Below are 22796 nucleotides of genomic sequence, written 5' to 3'. Positions count from 1 at the left end.
TCCTTCCCAAGCAGCATAGCTAATTTAACGCAAAGTCACACAGAATGTATGAGCTACTGGAAAATGCAACAGAAAGAAATTCGCTGGAAAGCAGGGATGGTTCGGGCAAAAGAAACGCCGCAGGGGAAAGGAAGGAATCGCGCGAACGCACATCTGTGCAGGATGCATTAAGCTGTTCTTCGTTCTCGCGAGACGTTTAACCCTTTAACATTTCACAGTCGGCGTACATGAATTATTTTATGGTCGAAAGGTAAAGATTTTAACTTCAAAGAATAGTTTTGTTTTTCCAGCTTTTGGATATCCAGTACAGGTGTGCTAGTGATAAGTTTGATATTTTCAAATAAATATTTTTTGTTATAAACACACTTAGTCGCAATTATATTTTATATGTATACCAACAATTACATTCATCTCATAATATTAATAAATACGTTGTCCGAATTTCGAGTACATTTTGTGAAATCTGTGCAATCGTACGGAAGAAACGAATTCTAAAATATTTTGAAATTTCGTTTATCCACCGACTTGAACGATTACGTGTCCGTCGAATATGCGCTCTCCAGATACACGGTTCGGTAATTTCCCGATTCTCATTCAACCGTAATCGATATTTACGACGCGAGGCAAAACGGAACGATACCTGGCGATGCACATTATTCATTCGGCTCCGTCATGGTAGCCCGCTATATGTTAAAACTCCGAAACGAAAGTGATGGGGGCGACGATAACGACGTAGCCAGGCACACAAAGCAGCAAAGATTTACGAAGGACGATAGGCGTTCTAGAGACGTGAAAGATCCTTGCAGCCACCTGCGAGTCGTAGGCTACGACATGATACTCCAGGACTTTACGGTCTTTGATACTTTATTTTCCTTTATTTTTATATCATCTATTTCTATCTTTATTTTCGCGATGGTAGGCAGAGAAGAATTACATTTCCATAGGATACGAATTCATTGATAAGTCAAAAAATGTATTTCATCCTTGAGTAAAATTTGTACGCTATGAATTAATAAATAATCAGTAGCATTTCTATCGTTAAGATGCGTTTTACGTCCAAAAATACGGATTTCTCTGACAATGTAATAATCGCTTAGGGGTAATTTTTGTAACCCAGCGCAACAGCACCACCAATCCAGGTTTTCTACGTTCGAAACACGGTCGTACCGGAATTTCTGAAGAAGCGAGGGTTGCTCAACGACCAGGAACAAAAAGGGACAAGGAGTTCGGTAAAAGTTTAATTTGCTTTCGGGGAAAACAGGAGAAGGAAAGAGAACTTCGACCGAGGAAGCTTGATTTAGGCACAAAGTAGAAAAAGTCCGACGTAGACATTCATTTAAATATGTAATTTAAACTAATCTTCTATTTGAAGATGTTAAACGAGATTACATTAATAAAATTTGCAAGGTTTCCATGATGTGTTGCAAGCTTTATAACGCGATAACATTTATTAAAATTTATACTAATTATAGAGGAATTAACAATGTTTCTCTGTTTGCGTGTACGAAGGAAATTCCCGTCCTTCAGGACTCCAGTGTCTCCTCTTCCATCGCATTCCAATTCTCCCTCGACGTACCGCAGCAAGACGTTCCGGATAATCGCGTCTGGCAAACGAAATTTCGATACCTACCGTTCGAGACCGTTAGCAGTTCAACGAAATTCATCGGATTCCGCGAGCAGTTCGCGAAACTCGCAACGCACAATCCACGAGGACGGAGCTTTTACTCTACGAACGCCACCGAGATACATCTCAACGTCTCTATTTTTCTATGCCGCAGATGCTTCTTTCGTTTTCCAGTTTCCGTTCCTTCCGCGCCCCGTTAAATCCCCACGTTATTTCTTCGTTCACCTTTCCTGTTCGCGCACACGGTATTAGACCGACCGATTTTCCACGAGACTAGCTTCGTACAAGTATCCAGTCTCGCCAATTTCCGTGGAAATTGGACGGTTCGATGGATTCTCAAATTGCTCGAGTTATTGAATTATTCGACGACGAGCTCTTACTTGAAGGAATTAAGGAATTATGGCTTCGCACTCTATTATTTGTTTCACGTTTCGAGTTTCTAGTTTCGAGGGACGTTTCAGAATTTGTAATGCACACTGTATCTACAACTGGATTTCGGAAATTGACATCAGAAGAACGTTTTAAAAGAAGAGTTAAGAGATTCGTATCAGCAAGGACTGCGACTGGGAACCAAAGAGATTTTACTTAATACGTTTTACACTTAAATAGTGTAATTCTTAAGAAAAACGAATCTCGTGTGATTTGTTATATTCGTGTATTTTGGTAAATTCGAAACATAGTTGACTCGAACTGTTCCAACTATCCTCGTAAAAGTTAGATAAAAACATGAAACCCAACGAGAACGTTTCAAAACGTAAAACTGAAATGCAGTTCGAGGTATCCTCCGCGAAAGGAGATATCGAGAAGCCGTGTAGGGGAAGAAAAATGGTGGCTTTGAAGGAGAAAATTTGCCTCGTTAGTTCCGATGGGATCGCACGTCGCGGGCCAAGTGGAAGGAATCGAAGACGATCGACGATCGCTTTCATTCCGAGATCGAACGCTCGGACTGACATTTTCACAGCGGGTGCTGGATTTATCGGGGCACGAAGCTGCCACGGAATTTTCAATCTCCCGGCAATTATACGTCTTCTCGCCACCCCGTCGCTTTTTCGCGTTCCTGCCTTTGTACTGGTCGGCATCGATACGACGATACGGCTGCAATTCCTCCTCGATGAGTGCCAACGGATCCGCTAAGGATGATCCGTGGAATTCTGAGGCGGCGATAAAAAAAAAAAAGAAAAAAAAAAAAAACAACGTAAAATTCCCCAGACGATGGTGCGCGCAACGACTCCACCAATTCATGGGATATCATTAAAATTCTTCCATGATATCGCTTCGTCGAATAGTTTTTTTTTTTTTCAAGTCGAGGGGATGAGACGAGGAAAAACGAAGATTTGATGATTATAACGAGTTTGGCCAAAGGAAAAATCTAAAGGAAAGTCAGAAGAAAATAACGGAAGATAAGACATCAAAGGGAATTTAAAAAATCTAATTAAAAGCACAGACGTGACTGCTCAGATTAAAAAGCAGATATTACAAATACGTACTAGCCGAACTATTAAAGAGAACATAATCGACCGATACCTTGGAAACACATCCAAAAGTACCTTTATTAATTGATTTTTTCACGCGCCATGGCGTACCCGAGAAAAAACGTCGAAACTCTCGTAACTTTCAATATTGCTCCGGCGGTATCGGCGATAAATCATCATTATCCCCTCGAATACACCGATCGTAACAAGCCATAAGCCTGACGGAAGTTACTGCCGACTTGATAAATCGCGGGAAACTATGTACTTCGCTGTTGTTTAATTATCGGCGGCGGCGACTATGGTGCGACGTCCAGAGCTCACTGTTCTCCAGTTTCCGCTCCTTTCCGTGGATACTGTGCTCGAATCCGGGTTCTCGAAGTTTCGTGTGTATGTATTCGACGAGACTGGCCAACGCACGCCGGAAAATAAACAAGATTATCGAGAAAGCTCGCTGCGCTACAACTTGCAATACATCCACCTGTCGAATATGTATATGGTTTCTGCGGTGGGCTAGTACGAGCTAGAGCTGTCTGGTGTACGTGTGTCACGAACACGAACCCACAAACACAAACCACCGTGAGTACACATATTTGCACTTATGGTTAGCCGATGGCAAGTATTCCAACAAGGGGTTTGCGCACCGATGATTTACCGTTCGATCTTGTGTCGACGATTAAAATTGTTGTTATTTGAGAAAAGAATTATTATCGGACAATCTGGAGTCCCAAAGGTGCGAGCTGTCGAAGGGATGAAAAGTTATTCTGTATAATATTTTAACGATTTTTACAGTGGATTTTTGACCACAGAATTATATTTCTGGACTTTTAATAAACTTCATCGAACTATCTTTACCTTATCTGTTTCGTTTTAGCATTTTACAAGCAATGTAATCAATTTATATTCGAAAACTTGTGGAGCTTGAGAGTGGAAGTTCCGTAGGAAGTTCTGAGGTAGAAGGCTGCGATTAGTTCTACAGCAGAGGAATTAAGTTCGTGGTTCGAAAGTTCTTGAAAGGTTCGGTTCGACAGAGTTTGACTATTTCTATCGCGGGAATTGAGATCTTGCTGCATTTCAAGGTACTCGTAGATGATTGTGGGTGGAAACGAGGAAGCGAGAAAGCCAATTAAGTCATTCAAATAGAATCGTAAAATATTGTAGTCCTCGGTTGAAATTTTACATTTTTATCGAAGAGCTGAGGGAAATTCTAAATTGTGCCAATTATTAATTACAATTACATTCCTGTAAAAAATATTTTCAAAGTGGTTACTTAGATAGCTCCTGCAAATTAAATTCAGTGTTTGGTAAAAATGGGAATTAAAATTTTAGTTGTAATTAGGTCATTTTATATTTAACAAGATTACAGATTCGCCATTCAAACGAACCCATAACGAGTTGACAATTGCAAGTAGCATTGGTCTTGGGTTCTATATTAATGGTGAAGTCTACGCAAACAATGCCAGGGGACGAACCCCAAATAAACAGAATAAATATTAGTATTAAACCAGGTATTATGAGAGAATGAATAACAGAGAACGATAACGAAAAATTTTCTTTTGTCTTTCGAACAAAAAGGGAACGATGAAGGGATGAAGCTTAAAATGGGTCAAATATGAGATCACAATGGAAACATCGAAACTTCATTAGATATTCTTTCGCTATTCTTTTTGCAACGTTAAAATGAATGTTCAATTACATCCATTATGAAGCTTGTGAAACAATTTTCTGATTTTTTATTTAATGAAGCTATATCATCATTGTCCTTCTAGTTTCTATCCCTTATCTTATGGTATTTATAAATTTCCCTTCGAATATCTTTTATTGGACCGTCTGCCAGTTTCTTTCACATCTAGTCTCTTCTTTTACAAAGTTTCGCTTCGTTTGTAACATCGTTCACGTTTCAAGGATCATAAGGACTCGACGCTGGAGTCTCCTTCTTCCTTTATAGCATAATTTTTTTCAACCTTTTCACCGTTTCTCGACGTTGGTGACAAAGGAAGTCTACGACTCAATCGTTATAAATCAATTTTCCCGTGATGCACATTTAGTTCATAAACTAGCAAAATAAGCCGTGATTCGCCACAAAAACGACTAATGTAGTATTCTGCGACACCAATAGAGCAACCTGACATACCGAACGAGTGTCCTACATAAATTTCTTATTTATATTCATACATTAGTTACCAAGCTAAATTGTTATTTTCTCGACCAACACCACCGTAATTATCAGTTTCTTCGTCACATGGACTGCTGGAACGCCAACTGGTGAAAAGGCTCGACATCGATACCGTCGAGTGGCGTGGCAGGAAAATATGGTGGGCAAACCACGACGGATGGTAATGTGTATTTACTATCCCCCGTCTGACTGTAGTTTGCCCACGTCGACTTTCGACCGTGGTCGTTCCGATGCACACGTAGAAGCGCGTGTATCGGATGCAGCCAATTCGCCAGTGGCTGGAAAACCCGGCGGTACAGCTTCGGAAGGATGTGCTCCCTGAATTAATGAAGCCACGGATGCATTCGCCCGTGTGACTGGTAATCCTCTTTCGGTATTTCCTGAAGCGGCGCTTGGGATTGCACGTACAATAAATAGAGATAATCCAAGCGATGTGTATGTGCGCCACGAAATATGTGCCTCGAGTGCGGCACGTATGGGCATTTCGTAACCGTTACAGGATCCCTCGTAAACGACGGAGGTCTGGTGAAATTGGTGAGCGTCACTTGCTTATGTGGAATCCTTCCGCTGTACGATATTAGACCGCGCTAATCGAGTACAGGAGCGTTCGAAGGTATTGGGCGTTCATTGTAGCTCTCCGCAGCAATTGTGACGTTGCAACGTGGTTCCAGCTCATAGTTTCCATTTAGATAAGGTGGTATTAATCAGGCAAAAGGCAGACTCCGGCAGGCTTAGGTGGAGACATGGTTACGATGGAGCGTTCATTAATATGGGAATTGCACGAAGTTAAAAAATATTTTGATAAGCAATATAGTCAGAAATAATTTGGTCTCGTTTCTGAATGGTTGTCTTGGTTTACAATTTTCTGTAGAAAAAGATCTAATAAATAAGAAAGAAAATGCAGTAAAAAAGGTCAATAAAAAGCATGTATTATTATTTTAATTATAGTAAATGTATTATGTGTGTTTTTAATTTGCTTTGTCAATTCACGAGCATCGCTCGTGTATTCTTTAATCTTCGTCTTTTTTTTTTTTATCAAAGTAACGGACCAAATAATTAAACAAGTCTTCTAAAAACATTGTTTCGCCATCAATCCTTTTTTATTACCGTATTGGTATATTTATAACGTGACTGGTTCCGGTTTTAGCGTTGATTGCAACGGGCAGTTTCTTTGCGAAGCTGGCACGTGACGAGAAGAAACGAGTACCTCTTTCTAGTGTGTGGATCGCACACAACCGTCCGGGTTCGCTGGAAAATAGTTAGTTGGATGACAGCAACCTAAACGGACGTCCGTCGCGCGTTGTTTTCACGCGAGCGCGGTCTTAATTGGAAAAACGTCGTCATTGCGGTCATTGTTCTCGTTCCTCGTCATTGTCCATTCGAAACCCGACTCGTTAGCAATATTCTTTCCGAACGGGGTTCACGTTACTGTCGATCGCCGAGTGATTTTCGAGGGTAAGGTAAATGTCCCACTCGTGGGACACATTTTCTGACGATCGTTACTTTGAATTGGAATAGAAAACCGCAGGTATCATTTTTTGCTTCTATTACAACATAAGAAAATAGAGCAATTCGTAAGGTACAGATATCTGTTACTTTAGTTTTTATCAAAATAGTAGCTCGTTTCAAATTTAAATTTTCAAAGAACATAACAGCAGTGGTCATCGTTATAAAAATTGTCATCTCAAAGCAAAATTGGCATAGTAACAATTTTCCTTATATTTAACGGAATAAACCGAAAGCGTCGATGATTGGATCAGCGTCAAAATTAGGTCCAGCTACCTTTCTTCACGGGAGATATTACGAATTCGCCATCACAAAGAACACTCGTTCTGACGTTAAATCGGATCAACGATGGACCGCCTAGATGATAGCGTACGAGAATGAAAATTTCGAGAACGGATTGTTTAATCGACCTACAGCAGGTTTAACGAAGCGTGGCAAATTGGAATTAGAGAGCGGTTGAGCATACTTGCGCGAAAAGAAACGTGAGTTTTTCGATAAAGTTAGCCAGCTCCGAGTTGGTTCGCCTTGGAATCCTCTTAACTGGAACTTAGCCGAATCGGAATTACGCTTTGACCATCTATATGGAACTTTCTACTTGGCAAATTTTTCTTCCTTTCAACGCTTCTCGCGAACGATGATTTCGTAGTTCGTCTTTTCATAATCTGAGCCTGGCAGAGCCCTGGATATTATCCCCTTTGAGAAGTAATTTGTTTTCCATTCTCTTGAGTTGATCTAACTCGTATCCCATCTTTCGTGAGAATCGTTTCGATCGTTCTCAGCGGATATTATTCTTGACGTAGACGTTATCTCGTGCTTTGAATAATGGTCGACGATGATTACGAAACTAGGGGAGACTAGAAGGGTTTATATAGCAGACATAGTTTAACAGAAAGATAATATAAAGAGTCGCCCGATTAATCATGCAAGAGGAACACGCCAACTTCGTGTTATCCGTTCAGAGTGTATAATTAGAATACGAAATTTGTTTCCGTCGAAGAGATTGGCATCGTTAAGTCTGAAAAATTTAAAGATAATGTCATGGTTTAGGAGCTGAAATGCCCGCTAGTAGTGAATAAATTAAATTCCACAGAGCAGTGGTGGTAGAATATACACAGGTATACCTTGTGGGATTATGTGTGGATTATTGCAAAATTGAAATGAACTCATCTTTAAAAGTAGAAAATTCCAAGGTAATGGAAAAATGAAGTTAGCTCAGTTGGCTCATTTTGAAGACGAAGATGAACAATATTCTTTTACCTGTCATTTCATATTAAACGATCAAGAAGACTACATGAAAATTCATGCACTATTTTCTATCTTAAGAAAAACATTCCAAGAGAACTTTCGAAGTTCGCCACATACACCCCTTGAACCAACCCCTAGAATAACTAACGAATTCTATTCTCCCTGAGAGGAAAATCGGTTTCACCGGTGAAACTTCACTTAACGAGGCTAGTAAGTAGATTATATGAAAAGTGATTTCGGAGGATGAAAAATATATAGAAGGAAGGGCCGGGCAGCGAGAAAAGGAAGAAATGGCCGGCTATTAGGACGAAAGGTAATCCATAAATTATTAAAAAGAGCGGATCGCGCGAATTTTCGAAAGTGAAGTGGGTGGGGGGTCCATTACGTCGATTTTTCTTTCGCGCTGAGACCCTTTCTCAGGATACATTATGAGATTATTAGAGAAGCCTCGGCGAACTAATCTCTCTGGGTGAAATTGTTCCCCGTCGTCGGCGCTCGTTCTCGTGCCAAGCTCGTTTAATAAACTTTCCTGTGCGCTTTGCGGACGCCGCGGTAATTTCTTTAAGGCGCTGGCCATTACGCGGTGAATTCTGGACGAAAGGACGAGCCGTGTTTGAGCCCATAATTATTTCGCGTCTAACGACGCCGACGATACCAGAAAGTACGAGGGACCAAAGCCGCGACGACGAACGGAATTGATGGAAAACTCAAGGAAACGGAGCATCGGCTCGGAAATGCTCGCACGGTCGATAACGATGCTTCGTACGGTCGACAAGAACACCCAGCACGGTCCATAACAGTGACTCGATCTTTTGGGGAAGGCCAAGGATTTTGTGACGTATTGAAGCTACCCAGCTACCCTCTAAAATCTTTAAGATGTCCATCCAAGAGAAATGGGTACACGCCAATGAATGTTATCTTCTAGAAAATATATAGAATACAAATGTGATGCAATTATGAGATGGTCACTTGACAGTTAAATGTGTCTAGTTCATGAAACAGTAACGGTACAAAGTGTAAACATTTTAATGTGCACTTAAATCACCTAATCGGACTAATTAGTCTAGTTCGTACCTATGTAAAAGAACGGTCGATAACCATGCGGGACTGGTTGACAAACCAGAGATAAATACACGCGAGATAGATTGCCCTTTACGATTGTTACAACAATTATTAAGGCATCATCGACAAGACATTGCACGCGAGCGCACACGTACACGCATGTATGCTCAGGGAATTGCTAATTACAAGAGACGATAAATCAGGAACACTTCCATTAATCATAAAAGAGTATTAAAAGTGTGTCGACCCGTTGAAAAGCTTCATGCAATTGTTTTCCTGATTGGCGATTAAATTATTCAACCCCTTACTCGCTGCGTTTATCTTCCAAAGGTTAAGTATCTGTGCATTTTCCTCGTAAAGTTAAACGCTTCGTTCCGAAGGATTCGATCTTGGAATATATTTTTATATCCTTTTCTCTAAAATTGTGTGCTATGATTCTTTTTCAAATTATTTTCAATATTTCCCGCTGAATTTTATCAACATCCAATAAAGAAATTACAGAAAGAAACATTGCTTCAGCACCGATAAATATAGAAGTTATTCACAATCAGCGTGAAATACAATTTTATTAGTTTCTCCGTAGTTTAAATGAAACCATGAGAACCAAGAACCCATTCGCGGTGGTTTTTAAACGTCGAAGGTAAACGAAAAGAGAATCTATACGGTCGCAATTCACCGTGTCGCGGGGTCGCTTTTATCGAGAATCGAAGATAAAGGAAGAACGATGGCGGAAAATCATGGAAACGTACAACTTTATACGTAATAGTTCCAAGTTCCGTGGGTGTAACGGTGCATTTCGAAAGACGAGCAATATCATGGGACGGTCGTGCGCTCTCTCGAGACCGAATCCCATCGGTACGTCTTTTCAACATTACAGCAAACTAACTCGACCCAATTTGCCAAGACGCGATGAATTACAGGCTGTCCAAACGGTGAAGTTGTCCCTGTTAGAGGAATAAAACAACGTTGGATGGGAAATTTCCACGGGCGGTAGCCCTCCTAACGAGCATCGTTAGCATTAATAAGTCATTAACAACGGAACGAGACACGGAATACGGTTCTTTATCAAATCCGAAGTTCACCATCGGTTCTCTTCCTTTATTAACGTAATAGTGGCGCATTAAGCTCTTTAAAATTCAATAAGTCGAATTCCGCTCATCCCGCCTCCGCCATCTTTCATCGCGAACGATTATTAAAACTTTCCACGGAGAGTGTTATTAATAACCTAATAACGTCTTTATTACGCAATATGTGCGAGGGAGGACTCGTAATTCAAACGACAACATAAAATGGGTGAAAATATTGGTAGTAGCTCGATAGTATAAAATAGAATTTGGAGGCCCTGTTGTGAACTTGAATACCATCGAAATTCTTCCAAATTTTGTACGACCACTATCAATGCCTACGAATCCATAAAAAAATCGAAAATCTAAAGATGTTTATTAATATTTAATTGCAAATGGGTAAATGCCATTCTCTGTTAAAAAGTATCGAGGGAAGTTTGCGTTTAAAACAACATTCAGTGAGACAACTGTCCTCTTGGAATTTCCAACAAAAATCGTAAAAGGATTAATTAGAACAGTACAGACTGAATATTTCACGAAGAATAAAATATAAAGCTCCACTATGTAAAATACCGAATCTACATTTAGCGATAAAATACCTGAATTACTGAATAAATATAAAATATTTCGTAATACAATGAAACAGAATTCTTATTACATTAGCATGAATTCGTGATTTACAGCGATGAAAAAGCATTTCACTCAGAGATCATGGTTTCTTAGAAAGAGATGACTGATAATCATAAATTAACGCAAGACTACAAAATAATTTACGACTCTGTTAAGATAATTCCATGTCACGATTAAATGTTTTGTCGAAGATTAGAGGTGTTGCACCATCTGCCAAACTCCCACGCTTAAATCTTTTGGCAAAGGAAGCTTAAGTGTAAAACTTGAGTGCTCCAAGAAATTATTATTATTAACAAATTCTTTTCGTTCGTATCGATACGATAACCGACTTTGAAAATTGAATGTAATGATAAATTTTATATTATTACATTTTTAATATTATTATAAAAAGTCTTTAACTATTTATTCTAGTATTTAACCATGAATTATAAATTGAACGTTTATTTATTTTCCTTTTTTGTGTACGAATAGAAAATATTCCCATTCTGTGTTGCATGTGCTTTTTATGAAAAACATTCTCATCTTGCGAATAAACTGTACTTGTTTCTCAATAGTACCTGCGATATAAATAGCTACTTGCCAATGCCAAATAGTACGAACAGGTTAAATTCGTAAATATCTTAAACTGTCAGCTAGTGTCAAAGAATTTTGTTCAAGAACGTCTGGTACGAAATCATAAAATCAATACAGTAAATGTCTGTACGGAGCGCGACGATAAGATATCCGTAAAATGTTTAAACTTCTAAAGTCATAGAACGTGAATTGAAATTTTCATAACATGACTTCTGTTTACATTTAGAATTAAAAGAATAATGCAAGCATTTATATAATGAAGAATTAAACGAGCAAGTTGGTTATTTAAAGGGAAGTACGTCAAGTAGATATAACGACGTAAAACGGTAAATATCACGATGACCGTATTTCGACGGCCAACAACGTTCAATCGCTGATGGAATCTAATTTATATAATGCACAGGTTTTACTGTGAGCATCTAATCACACCAAGTAATTATGATACACTCGAATTTTGTACAATCTCTCGCGACTATCAGTCAAATTTTCATTCGCAAACTGTACAGTGGACTGTAGTTTCAATCGTAATGACGTCGACAGATGTGTTCACCTTGGTAAAAACTTGGGTAGACATTGAAATTTCGTTAGGTTTGCGACGTTTATGAGACATTCAGACTCTATTAAAGTTCAGCAAGTTGGGAAGCGATCTAGCACCACTTTGCCAACTAGTTATGTTCGAGTCACTTCAACTTTCAAGTTTTGCAACCTCTTTATTATGTAAAATAGCAAAACGAAAGTAAGAAATCGGAAAGTTCGCCGCGTCGTTCGAGGATTTCTAGGTGAAACTCTCTGGGGGTTGGTTTGATACAATTACCTAGCACTTGTCGAAGGATTTTTTAAATACTGCCGGAGTTTCTTTTTGTAAAATATTTAATCAGGAAGTTGCATTTTTGGCTTCATATGTATGTCATTTTAAATCAAAATTAATTGGTATCTCAACTACAAATACTGATTTTCAAAAACCCGACTCAATCGAGCGACAATAAATAAAAAAAAAAAAAAATTTATTCAGATGGCACTTTTCACCCCCTACAACACGAGTATAAACCAATAGTAAAAATACGTGCATAATATTGTGCAATGTCTGTGTTCAAAAGTCCTTAAAAATCGACGCGTTGAGGGATGTTCTTCCCCGTATCGGCGAGTGTTAAGGCAAGGACAGGGAATCGAATTCTCCTAGGAAGGAAGCTCGCTGCATCCCCGTAAAGCCGACGACGCCGTGAATGCAATAGAATCGGTCCTGGGCCACGCTTTTTCCTTTCATTTGATCGAGTGCCCGTGCCGCGAATCAGCTTTCACATCACGTTGATAGCGGAGTTGCGTGTGCCGCCTAACAATAGCAAAAGCATTGCGAGCAATGCTCCGCTAGGCTAGTGTAGATAAATAGAAACGTTCGTCTGGCCAATGTACCCCAGGCTGGATACAATAGAAAATTAATGACGAACTGGACGGCATACCGATGGGACCCAGCGAGACTTTTCGCGATTTCACCGCAATTCGCTCGGCGCTATTGTTTTCGATGGCTGTCGTTGCTTCCACTGTCTGGATGAGGGATCAGGTGTGTCGTTCGTGAAACTGATATCGAAAGTGTACGAGGGTCGGGGGTCGATTACGGCTGCTTCGTCGATGGTCATGTATTCCAATGAATTTCCTCCTTTTTCGAGTAGAGCATTGTGAGATATCGAATGAATTTTCAAACTCCTGTCACCGTTCCGGTATAGACAGTACTAGAACAATAATCCACCATCTGGATGAGGGATCAGGTGTATCGATTACGACTGCTTCGTTGTTTGTTGAAATTGAAGGTATTCGAGTTCGATTTTCGAGTCGACAGTATCTTTGGACGTGGTACATTAATTAATTTTTTTAACTGTACAGAGGCGACGATCATTGGGTGAGCCTAATGAGTTCATCGATAACATTTCTTTTTACTCGAAAATTCCAAATTTGAATCGTGTGACCAAGGAATAAAATTCTGTTTAAAAAGCATTCCTTTAAATGTTGATTTTGTCATATATAAAAATGTTTTCTTTTAGTATTTGCACTAGTTTCATTGGATGCTGAAATATCAGACTGAACTGATTCTTTTATTCACTTGTTTGTAAATCTTCCAAAAATTTCAACTTATTGATACTTACATCTGATATCAGCAATATTTGCAAACACGTGAATCTCCATGTTATCAATGTTATCTAAGAATCGTTTATCTGTGCCATATTGAACCGTTCCGCATGAAATATTAATTCGCAATGATTCGACAAATACACTTCCTATGTTTGTCTACGTCGTGAGAGTGAAGCCACGCCGAAAATGTAAATCAGTCTGAATTACAAGCATTTACAAACCTTCACGATTATGTACACTTCTGAGACCCCTAAAATATTCGAGTCAAGGTTTTCGACAAATTTCGAGGTACTCGAAATTCAAGAGAAAAATAAACTTTTGTGATTAACAGAATGTCTACTTTCGCAATAACAACTGACCCCCATATCCAGGTTTTCGAGTACCGTGCAAAATCTTGCTTCAAGGTGAATTCAGCGTGTGCATGTAATAATTAACGAACACGGTGAATATAATGTCACATTTTTTCCCATGAAATGTTTTAAGTGGTTCATACTCGAGGGAGAAAATTAAACTGATTATTCCGCCTTACAGTTAGAGATTACACGCAAAACGGCGTTCTCTTCGTGCATAAACGAGTCTAAATCAATAATACCGCAGGATTAAGTTTGCATGATTTCTTTCCCTTAAGCTCCGAGCCGTTTTACATCCCTCGGCGTACTTTACGCGACGCACGTGCAATTTTCACCTTTTCCGCGTGCGAGACCTCGCGTTGTGGATCGATATCGGTCGACGAAGAAATTTTGTTGAAAATATTACTGGGGACCTGGGTGTAACGTAACATATGAGACCCATTTCAGCGATGAATCTAGAACACAAAGTTGTTCCCAAGTTATAGCCACTTTTGTGCTCAGGTAGTTCTGAAGATACCCACGCACGGTCGATATTATTGTGCAATATCGAATATTGCCAATAATATCGACCGTCTAGGGATGATATTGTGGAATGACGCAGTATATTGAAACAATGAAAGAGAATCTCGTACCAGTGGAGTCCTGACAATATAGCGAACCGTGTCCAGATAGTATTACCTCTGTCTTCTGCATACTTTCGCACATGTGACTCTAGACGTGTGTATCTATGCACGTGTGCTTTAGAGAGTTAAAAGTGAAGACTGTGTACGTTCCAGACGTACGTTGTGTACTCCAGAGTCTAATTCATGCATTGAAGATGTGGACTTTCAAATTTGCCTTTGAATTTGTGCCTTTTTTCAGTATTGTAAGATATTGAATAAATTTTCGAACTCCTGTTACCGTTTTGGTATAGACAGTAGTAGAACAATAATCAAGGAAGTTTTCGGTCTGAGTGAATAAATAAATAAACTAGTTCTGCCTCCAAACATTCGTGGCACGTGCAGTCAGTTTCATAGCGCAGTAATGCGAACGGTGGTTAAGAATCACTGGGTTAGGCGTTGCCTCGAACCTCGTTGTTTGCACGTGCTGGCTTCCTCCACGGGTCTAACTGCGCGTTTGTACGATTTGCTGGAACTTCGAGTGCGACCAACTCGAAAAAATTAGTTTTGGGAGTGATATTGCTCCCGGAATATTTTTCCTCACGTTGGGGAGAACGGGAAAATGTTTTTTCTCATGTGTGGCCGCAGAATATTTCAACTTGTCGAAGCATATATTAGTTCTAACTTATAGAGAGATTATAACGGATCGTATAATTTAAATTTTGATTTCATGTCCACGTAAGGTGCCAAACCAGGACATCAATTATTCAGTAATAGTTCCACATACAAGTATTTTTTCCTCATTCGTAAAGTACAAGTGTAACGTATACATTTTACGAGAAATTCAATTGTTTCAATAGTATGTGAGATTTATTAAAGTGATTTATTAAGGTGATTGGTGCAAACTTTAAATAGTGTATTAATAAAGTTAAGCAAAAGTGTTTTATTAAATGTGAGCTTGGACATCACTTGTTCTGTAGCATTGTTACCAGTATCATTATCATTTCGACACAGGCGATGGCGTACTAAAAATGTTTAACTTCTTCTGACCTAGATATCTGTAATACGCTATTGCTCAACTTCTCGGGTTATTTCCAGAGCATTGGAAGCGATGCTACCGAGACCAGTCGCATTTTTCTAAGACGCTTTTCCGGCAGATAGCGAGGATTTATGTACTCTTAAAGTTTTACATTACATCTCCAGCCACGGTTTGGGGTTCGCGGGGCTAAGTACCAGCAGCAGTTGGAAAGGCCACAAAATCGATTTCGGATATGTGCTGTCTATAACTTGGTCCATTCTACGGCCAGATACGACCACGATTATGAACCAATCCCGCGGTTACTTAACATAACCGCGTTTTGGCTAGTCTAAGGTAGCTTCTGACGCGTTGCGTATGATTAGAACACAAGAGAGAAGATATAGAGTCTAGATTAAATTAAATTTCAATTAAATACGACGGTTGTAAAGGTCCTTAATTCTATGAATAAATACACGCTTAGATTTGATATTTCTTCGAGCAAAATTACAGATTTCTATATTTTCAAATTGTTTCTCTTGAAATTAGAAATAAGAACGTTCAAGAACGTCATCGAGAATTCTCGAGACGAAATTCTTGCACACAACGGGTAATCGTAACCGATGAAATTTCACTCGTAGCCCACGCCTGCGTCCCTAGCGTGCTCATTACAGGCTTCCGCAGTGCTACAAAGGATTCCACCTTCTTACGTAACACTGTCCTCCTCACGTCTCTAGGGGTCCGTGTCTCAACTCGCCCTCAGACCCCTTCCAATTCCTTGGAGAGGTGCTTCTCATCGCGGAGCTTCTCAAACGCTTTGATGTTGAATTAATGCAAGTCAGATTACCAGCCTTGTCTCGCAAGTTGGCGCGCTGCTAATCAATCTAGATACAAAGAATCGATTCCCGTCGACCCGAAAGCCCAGCAACGTGGTTCCTCGGCTGGGAAAAAATGTCTCTCGTCTTCTGAATAGTGCAAACCACGTTTCTGATTGAAATTCCGTTTCTGAAGTTGCGCACCGAATTTCGTTTCGTTGCCAGAACTGAGCTGCATCGCACTTTCGATGCGACTTCTTTCGAGAACACGAGAACGTCCACAAACCGAGGAGGGAGTATGACAAAAGTCGCGCGACGATCCTCACATATTTTCTCTGTCTACGTTTCCGAAATTCTCAAACAGTCTCGGAAACTGGGGATGGAGTCTTTCTAGAAACACCACTCGAGGAAACTCTGGGAACGCGAAATATTATCTAATATTCAACCGAAACAAGTTGCCGAATGGACCCACCGAAATTGGATACAATTCAAATAAAATATCTTACTACACGAGACAATCAAAATAAGCGAAGTTATATCGAAATAACGACTATGTTCTAGTCGCAATTTCAAAATTAGTATAACTGCACTTACGTATGCTCGCCAGGCGAGTTTCAAATCAGATTTCCACTCGTCCGAAGTTTTAATGGGTGATCGTGTAAACATGATTTCGAAATCAAATACTCGAACTCGGTTGTAATTAGTGGAGTATACTTTGCGGGGATGAACTTAGTTACGTCGTTGGCGAACACCGACGAGCTTCGAAACGCGGAAATTTTATGCGAGAAATTACTTTCCGGCTAGCTACTTCGCGAAAAAGTTCGTCTTCCTTGGCATCGAAGATGATTCGACGAAACTTTTTGTCCTGGCCACTTTTGTCGTCTTAGTCAATGTCATCGACACAATGAAACCTGATTTACGACCCTGAATCTTATTTTGTCTTATTTTTATCATGGTAGTACAAACACTCGAGCAACTGGTACAAAGAGGAAAGGAACTCTTGGTTATTATTATTATAATATTTTGGGACTTCGATTTTCGCTAACTACATTACATAATTCAATTCTAGTTTAGAGAAGAACGAGACGAAAGAGCTCTAACCCAGACCTCAGCTTTCAATTTGCAAAAGTCTGAAAGAACGCACGACTCGCCTGGGTCAACCATTTTACGAGGTTTTGGTTAGTATAAATTGTGAAACGGACCGTGAATAATCCCGACGATCTAATCTTTCGCCACAAGGTGGTAGCAAAAAATTCTCATAAAACACCCTTACATGAATTACGATCGTCGAATCTTCTCTCGGCTCTCCCATATACATATCTAATTTTCATGCATAAATTTCCACCAAAAAATAACTTACACGTGTTGCAATAAAAGAACCTGCCCTCCCGAGAGATTTATCGTGGCTTCCACGACTGCATTCCTCTCGTGAAAAATTGCTTTGAAAATATCACAAAAGCCACTTCCTTCGATCTACAATCGTTACAGTCATTTTCGTTACGGCGATTTATCATAATTGCGGTTTTTGCCATTTTCACGAGAAATTTCGCGATTAAGTCCGACAATGAACTCGAGAGAATAGCACCAAGAGAGAATAGCTTTCAGAAATTTTTTGTAGCATCTGTATTCATTTCCGAATGTTCGTAGTAGTATTAATGTTCTCTTTATCTGCTAATTGATTTTAAAATAGAAGCTTTTGGACACAATGGTTACAATTTAATATTAGATATAGAACTAAGAAATTGATGAATAGTAGCTTATTAAGAAATAAAAAGGTCAACTTCCCAAGTCACTGAATTTTCTTAGAAACCAATAAAGAATATTGCATAATAATATTTTCTTATGTCTTGCAACACTTCCATTCACTTTAACTACAGAAATTTTCCTTCCTCATATTTTAACAGAATCTATTCCAATACGAATCAATTCTACGACTGCAAAATAGAAAGTCTTATAGAAAGTCTATATTTCTGCATTTTGCAGAAGTATGCTTTATGTTGATGGAATATATTGTATTTTGCTGGAATTTTTTTGTATTCTCGATTAAACGAATCCCCGTTTGTCCAACAATATTTAAACAAGCCCTGGCGTAAATCGATCCTAATAATTGTCAGAGATTCGCGACTGACAAACATTATTCGTACACCGTAGGGCAGATGCACTTTGTTCGTTGTCATTGCGGAAAGCTCGACGGTACCCAAGTGCACAGCAGTTTGCTGCAGACAGGTGACGATCCATTGTGCCGGTAAAATATTGACACTCGATATTCTCCTGCACTCAGCACGGCGGGAAAAACGTTTACACGTAAGCCCATCTCCATGATGGAGGTCCGAGCTTTTTGCACGGACCTCCGCTGTTGCTTTCATCGATATTAATTCTACCTGTTATCCTTTTAGGGGCGAATGCACGGCTGACAATTATTTTAGTTTCCGCACGTGGCACGACCTACTGTTCATCATCGGTTGACGTTTTCGAGCTGTCCTGGCTCCGAATTTGTCAACAAGGCTGTTATCCAATGTTCTTATCAAGGCTGTATGTTCTATGCAAAAATAACATCGTGGACTTCTATAGTCCACTTTGCTGGGATTCAATTGAACCGTCTAAAGATAGTTGACATAATCAAACTTGTCGCGATGCGGTACCAGTTTAAATTTCGATTTGTCATGGACTCTATAAGGAGAAATCTATACACTTACAACTACGAAAATGGGTGCAAAAGCTTTGTTAATATTTGAGTAATTTTGAAAAGAACTTCAATACTCGCGAGTCGAATTGATTATCCTCCGAGGATTGCAGTTTGAACTGCAATGATTTTTACGTGTTCACTTACCGTCTTGTTTCCCAAGTTCATGACGCGGCAATTCAAGTACGTAGTCTTGCCTAGAAGAGCGGTCACGTTCTTCGAGGCGGACACGTCGAAGTAGGGCCCGGTCCTTGCACTGCTGTCGTCCAGGCTGTTCTGATTAGAGTTGCCATTTTTCCCGCTGCTTCCATGGAGCATGCTGTAGCAGTGCGCGCCTGGAAACGAGCAAAACGACAACGATGAATATTCATGCACCACGGAAGACGAATTTTCCAATACATTTGAATTGGAAATGTGAAGAGTTAGAAAAGAAGCTGTTGCGTTCGCGATGATTCGTTATTATTTATACCGAAGAAAATCAAAATTCTACGTTGAAGAGATCGTAGACTGTTTGAGTATTAGTGACGATGCTTCGTTTAATAAAAGTGGCGAAGGAAGTGATGAGATATTGCTAAGGCTGGGTTTACGATACGGTCCACCAGAAATATTTCGCCATGCTACCTTTGAGGGTCGTTAAGTGAGGATTTGAGGCTGTACAAGTTCATTGCCAAGACTCCCTAACTTTCTACGTTAAAGGCGACCATGTGCACTTTCTAGGGTTCTACAGATTTGTCCTCAACAGATGATGAATCGTATGATGTATCATAAACCCACAACGTTGGTGGACACGTTCCTTTTTAATTCCTGAGCCATAATCTCCAAAACACTCTCAACAATAGGGTCTCAGTTACTGATCTCTAGTTTCACCTAAAGAGGTGATCGTAGCAAGGTGGTCAAATATAGTACGCTATCCGAAAGAATAAATCCAACCAGGGATTAACAAGAAGATTCTGTCTGTTGAGGATTTTGATCTCTATGCCAAACTTGTGAAAACCGAAACAGCACTGGGAACCTAAGATCCAATGCAAACGATGCTGAACCCTCGGGATCCCTAGTACACAACTGCGGATAAACAAGAACAAGTGTAGGAGACCCTAATCTCGCGAGATCGATCCGACTAAGAAGACTCAGGATTCGTAGAACTTCAACGTACGAGTTAGAGATCTATGGTTCTTGAGCAGACTTTTGAGATGTTATAGATCTCGGTCATTTTCAGAGTCATATTATAAAATAAATGGAATGATATCACTCTGATTACAATGAAGAAATTAACAGCCATGGTGTCGAAATTGCTAAAGGAATTTTCAAGATAATTGTTTCTTATTATCACTGGTGTTCCATTAAATAAACTATTGATAGAACATATATTCCTATCCTACACAGTACCAGATACTAATAAATAGATAAACTCTCAGTTTGTTTCGATTAATGATACACGTTGCATTCAACGTTGCCAGCGGTGAATTCGCGAGCAATGAACGACGATAATGCCACAGTCGAGACAAAGGGTAGTTACATGTGCTCAAGTAATGCACTTTTTTCACGGTGACTCGCCTATTCGATTAAAACGTCAGTCAAGCAGAGCGGCTCGCAGTTTAGGTGATAAATGTCCATGTTTTTATCCGTGTACACCGCGGTTACGAAGTGAACCACCCCGGACGAATCTGCTCCAGCCAGAGCTGCACACAGGGACAAAGCCCTTTGCTCGCGACAATCGTCGGCATCGTCTATTGTTCTACCAACGGAGACCGTCGCGACGGTACACTCGATTCAACTAGCTCGTTTATCGAACGAGTTCATCGATGAATTTCTTAATGCTTGCTGATAGGAAGATAAATTGCATTGATAGTAGCCGACTGTTGCTCAACTAAATCGCGAGTGGCTGGTAAGTTCTGATGTCCGATAGGCTGGTGACAGCGTTAGAATCTTGTGGAGTCTCGTCTGTCGACGTTTCGAGTCGATCTGCAAACTTATGGAAGTGCTCGAGACTCGAGGGATTTCAATGAAATTTCATCGAAGTACGAAGTCCAGAATTAAAATATATACGCGTGTCTGAATTTGTAGAAAGTATTTCCAGTACCATCAAAAATACAATTAATATAACTGTATTATAATTTGTATGACCCATATCTTGTTTAATTTATTATTATCCAGAATGGTTCAAACCAACCATGAATTTAATACCAGATAATTCGACGATTAATCAAATATATTGTAATTACAAGCACGATAAATTTAATCATATTAGAAGAATTTTCGGATGAACGAATAAAATGATTTAATTAAAAATTTCGAAGAAGTACAATCTCCGCTTTTACTGAAGCTAGAAAAAGTGAAGTCGGTCCGTTTCCCTTAAAATGTCCAAACCGTGGCTAGGACGTCGAACAATAAGAGCAGTTTACTTTCTCACACGATTTTTAATCTCGAAACGTCGTGTTCCTCGCTAAAACGCTCTGTAAGCGTTCTCAGGTCCGTCCGAGATACCACTTCCAACTGTTCTCACTTTTGGCGAGTTGTAGAACAAACTTCCGTAATGAACTTTAATGCAGTATACCAAACTTCGAAAGAAGAACGAGAAACGTTGATTTCGCCGCTGTCCCGAACAATCACCGAACTCGTCTATTAGTTTAACATACAGTCACGAACAGAGGCGGCCGGAATTTTATTCGAATAACGGATGACCCATAAAAAGCCAAGGAAATGTTCCAAGTGAGATTTACTAAACTAACATTTAAAAAATAATTCATTAAAAATTAATATGCAGAAAGATACTCTTTCGAGCTAAAAAATATAATTGGGTCCACAATTTGTAGTCCTTACAGTCTTTATTTATTATCGCTGTGTAATAGTTTAACTGCCTCACTCTATATAGTAATAATTAGCATTCGCTTAAATATTAATAACAATCACGATTCAGAATGAATATTCATTGAAGACATTAATTGTGAGGAATTCACGATTCAGAAATTATAAACGCCATTCGATCGTGCGCAGGGCACAGTCTGAAACGCGACACGGCGAAATGGAAGTTCGTCCAGAGCTTCTTCCGCCTCTTCTATATTAAATCTCGTGAAAGCAACGGACGGTCCACGTTATTTGGCGAGCAAAGAAATCGCGTTCCCGCGCAGGCGAGCAGTGTGATTTAAGTTAAAATGGTCCAGCCAGCTACATGACGACCGTCTACAATGGACTCAGGATTAATTTAATCATGGATCAGCCCTATTGAGCGTGTTCCATTCTCTTTCGTCCTCGGAGGGCGTTCCCGACCATTTTCCGAAGAACGCCCCGGGATGCTTTGTTCTTCTTCGTGATGTTTCCTTTGATACACGCCGTCACGGAGAAAACGAAATTCTAATGCAACGATGAAGACAGATAAAGGCAAGTCGTTGGGAATGGGGGTACAAACAGAATGTCGCTAGATTGTTACAAAGCAGTTGAAGACTTATTTCGGAATGTGGAAATATAAATGTTTCTATTGAAATGTCCAGGACAATTAAATGATTTGTAATGGTTGATTAGTCGTTTTGCTTTGGGCGCCAAAATTTAACACAGATGTATAATCTAGGTTATTATTTTTATAATAAAGAGTGATAATATGGGTTAAAACGTCACCCAACTTAGACTTCATTCTTTTCTCGTGTCCACAACAATTCCTTTCCACTGCACGCGCCAGTGAAAAAGAATCCATCGAAGCTGCCTTCACCCCATGAACAACCCTGCAAAACGCTCGCGCGAAAAGAGTTGGTAAATCGGTATGCATCTCGAATTCCCAAGAAACCAGAACTGCGAGCTATGGTCGTTTTGGACGCGCGAACAATTGCCTTGAAACGCAACACTCGTTTTTCTGGAGCTTTTTCCTGC

General features: G+C 39.7%; 1 protein-coding gene across 2 annotated transcripts in view; it reads right to left on the bottom strand.

The window, feature by feature from the left end:
• The window catches only part of LOC128885399 (zwei Ig domain protein zig-8-like), a 349005-nt gene that overhangs the window by 122628 nt on the left and 203581 nt on the right, over positions 1–22796 (bottom strand). For both annotated transcript variants that reach the window (XM_054139430.1, XM_054139431.1), the window contains exon 2: positions 19083–19270. In XM_054139430.1, coding sequence (XP_053995405.1) covers positions 19083–19270 — 188 coding nt within the window. The remainder of the gene's footprint in view (positions 1–19082; positions 19271–22796) is intronic.

Source organism: Hylaeus anthracinus, unplaced genomic scaffold (genome assembly GCF_026225885.1).
Source record: "Hylaeus anthracinus isolate JK02 unplaced genomic scaffold, UHH_iyHylAnth1.0_haploid 11981, whole genome shotgun sequence".
Lineage (NCBI taxonomy): Eukaryota > Metazoa > Arthropoda > Insecta > Hymenoptera > Colletidae > Hylaeus > Hylaeus anthracinus.
The sequence above is the reverse complement of the archived record's forward strand: the minus strand, read 5'-3'. Positions and strand labels throughout refer to the sequence as shown.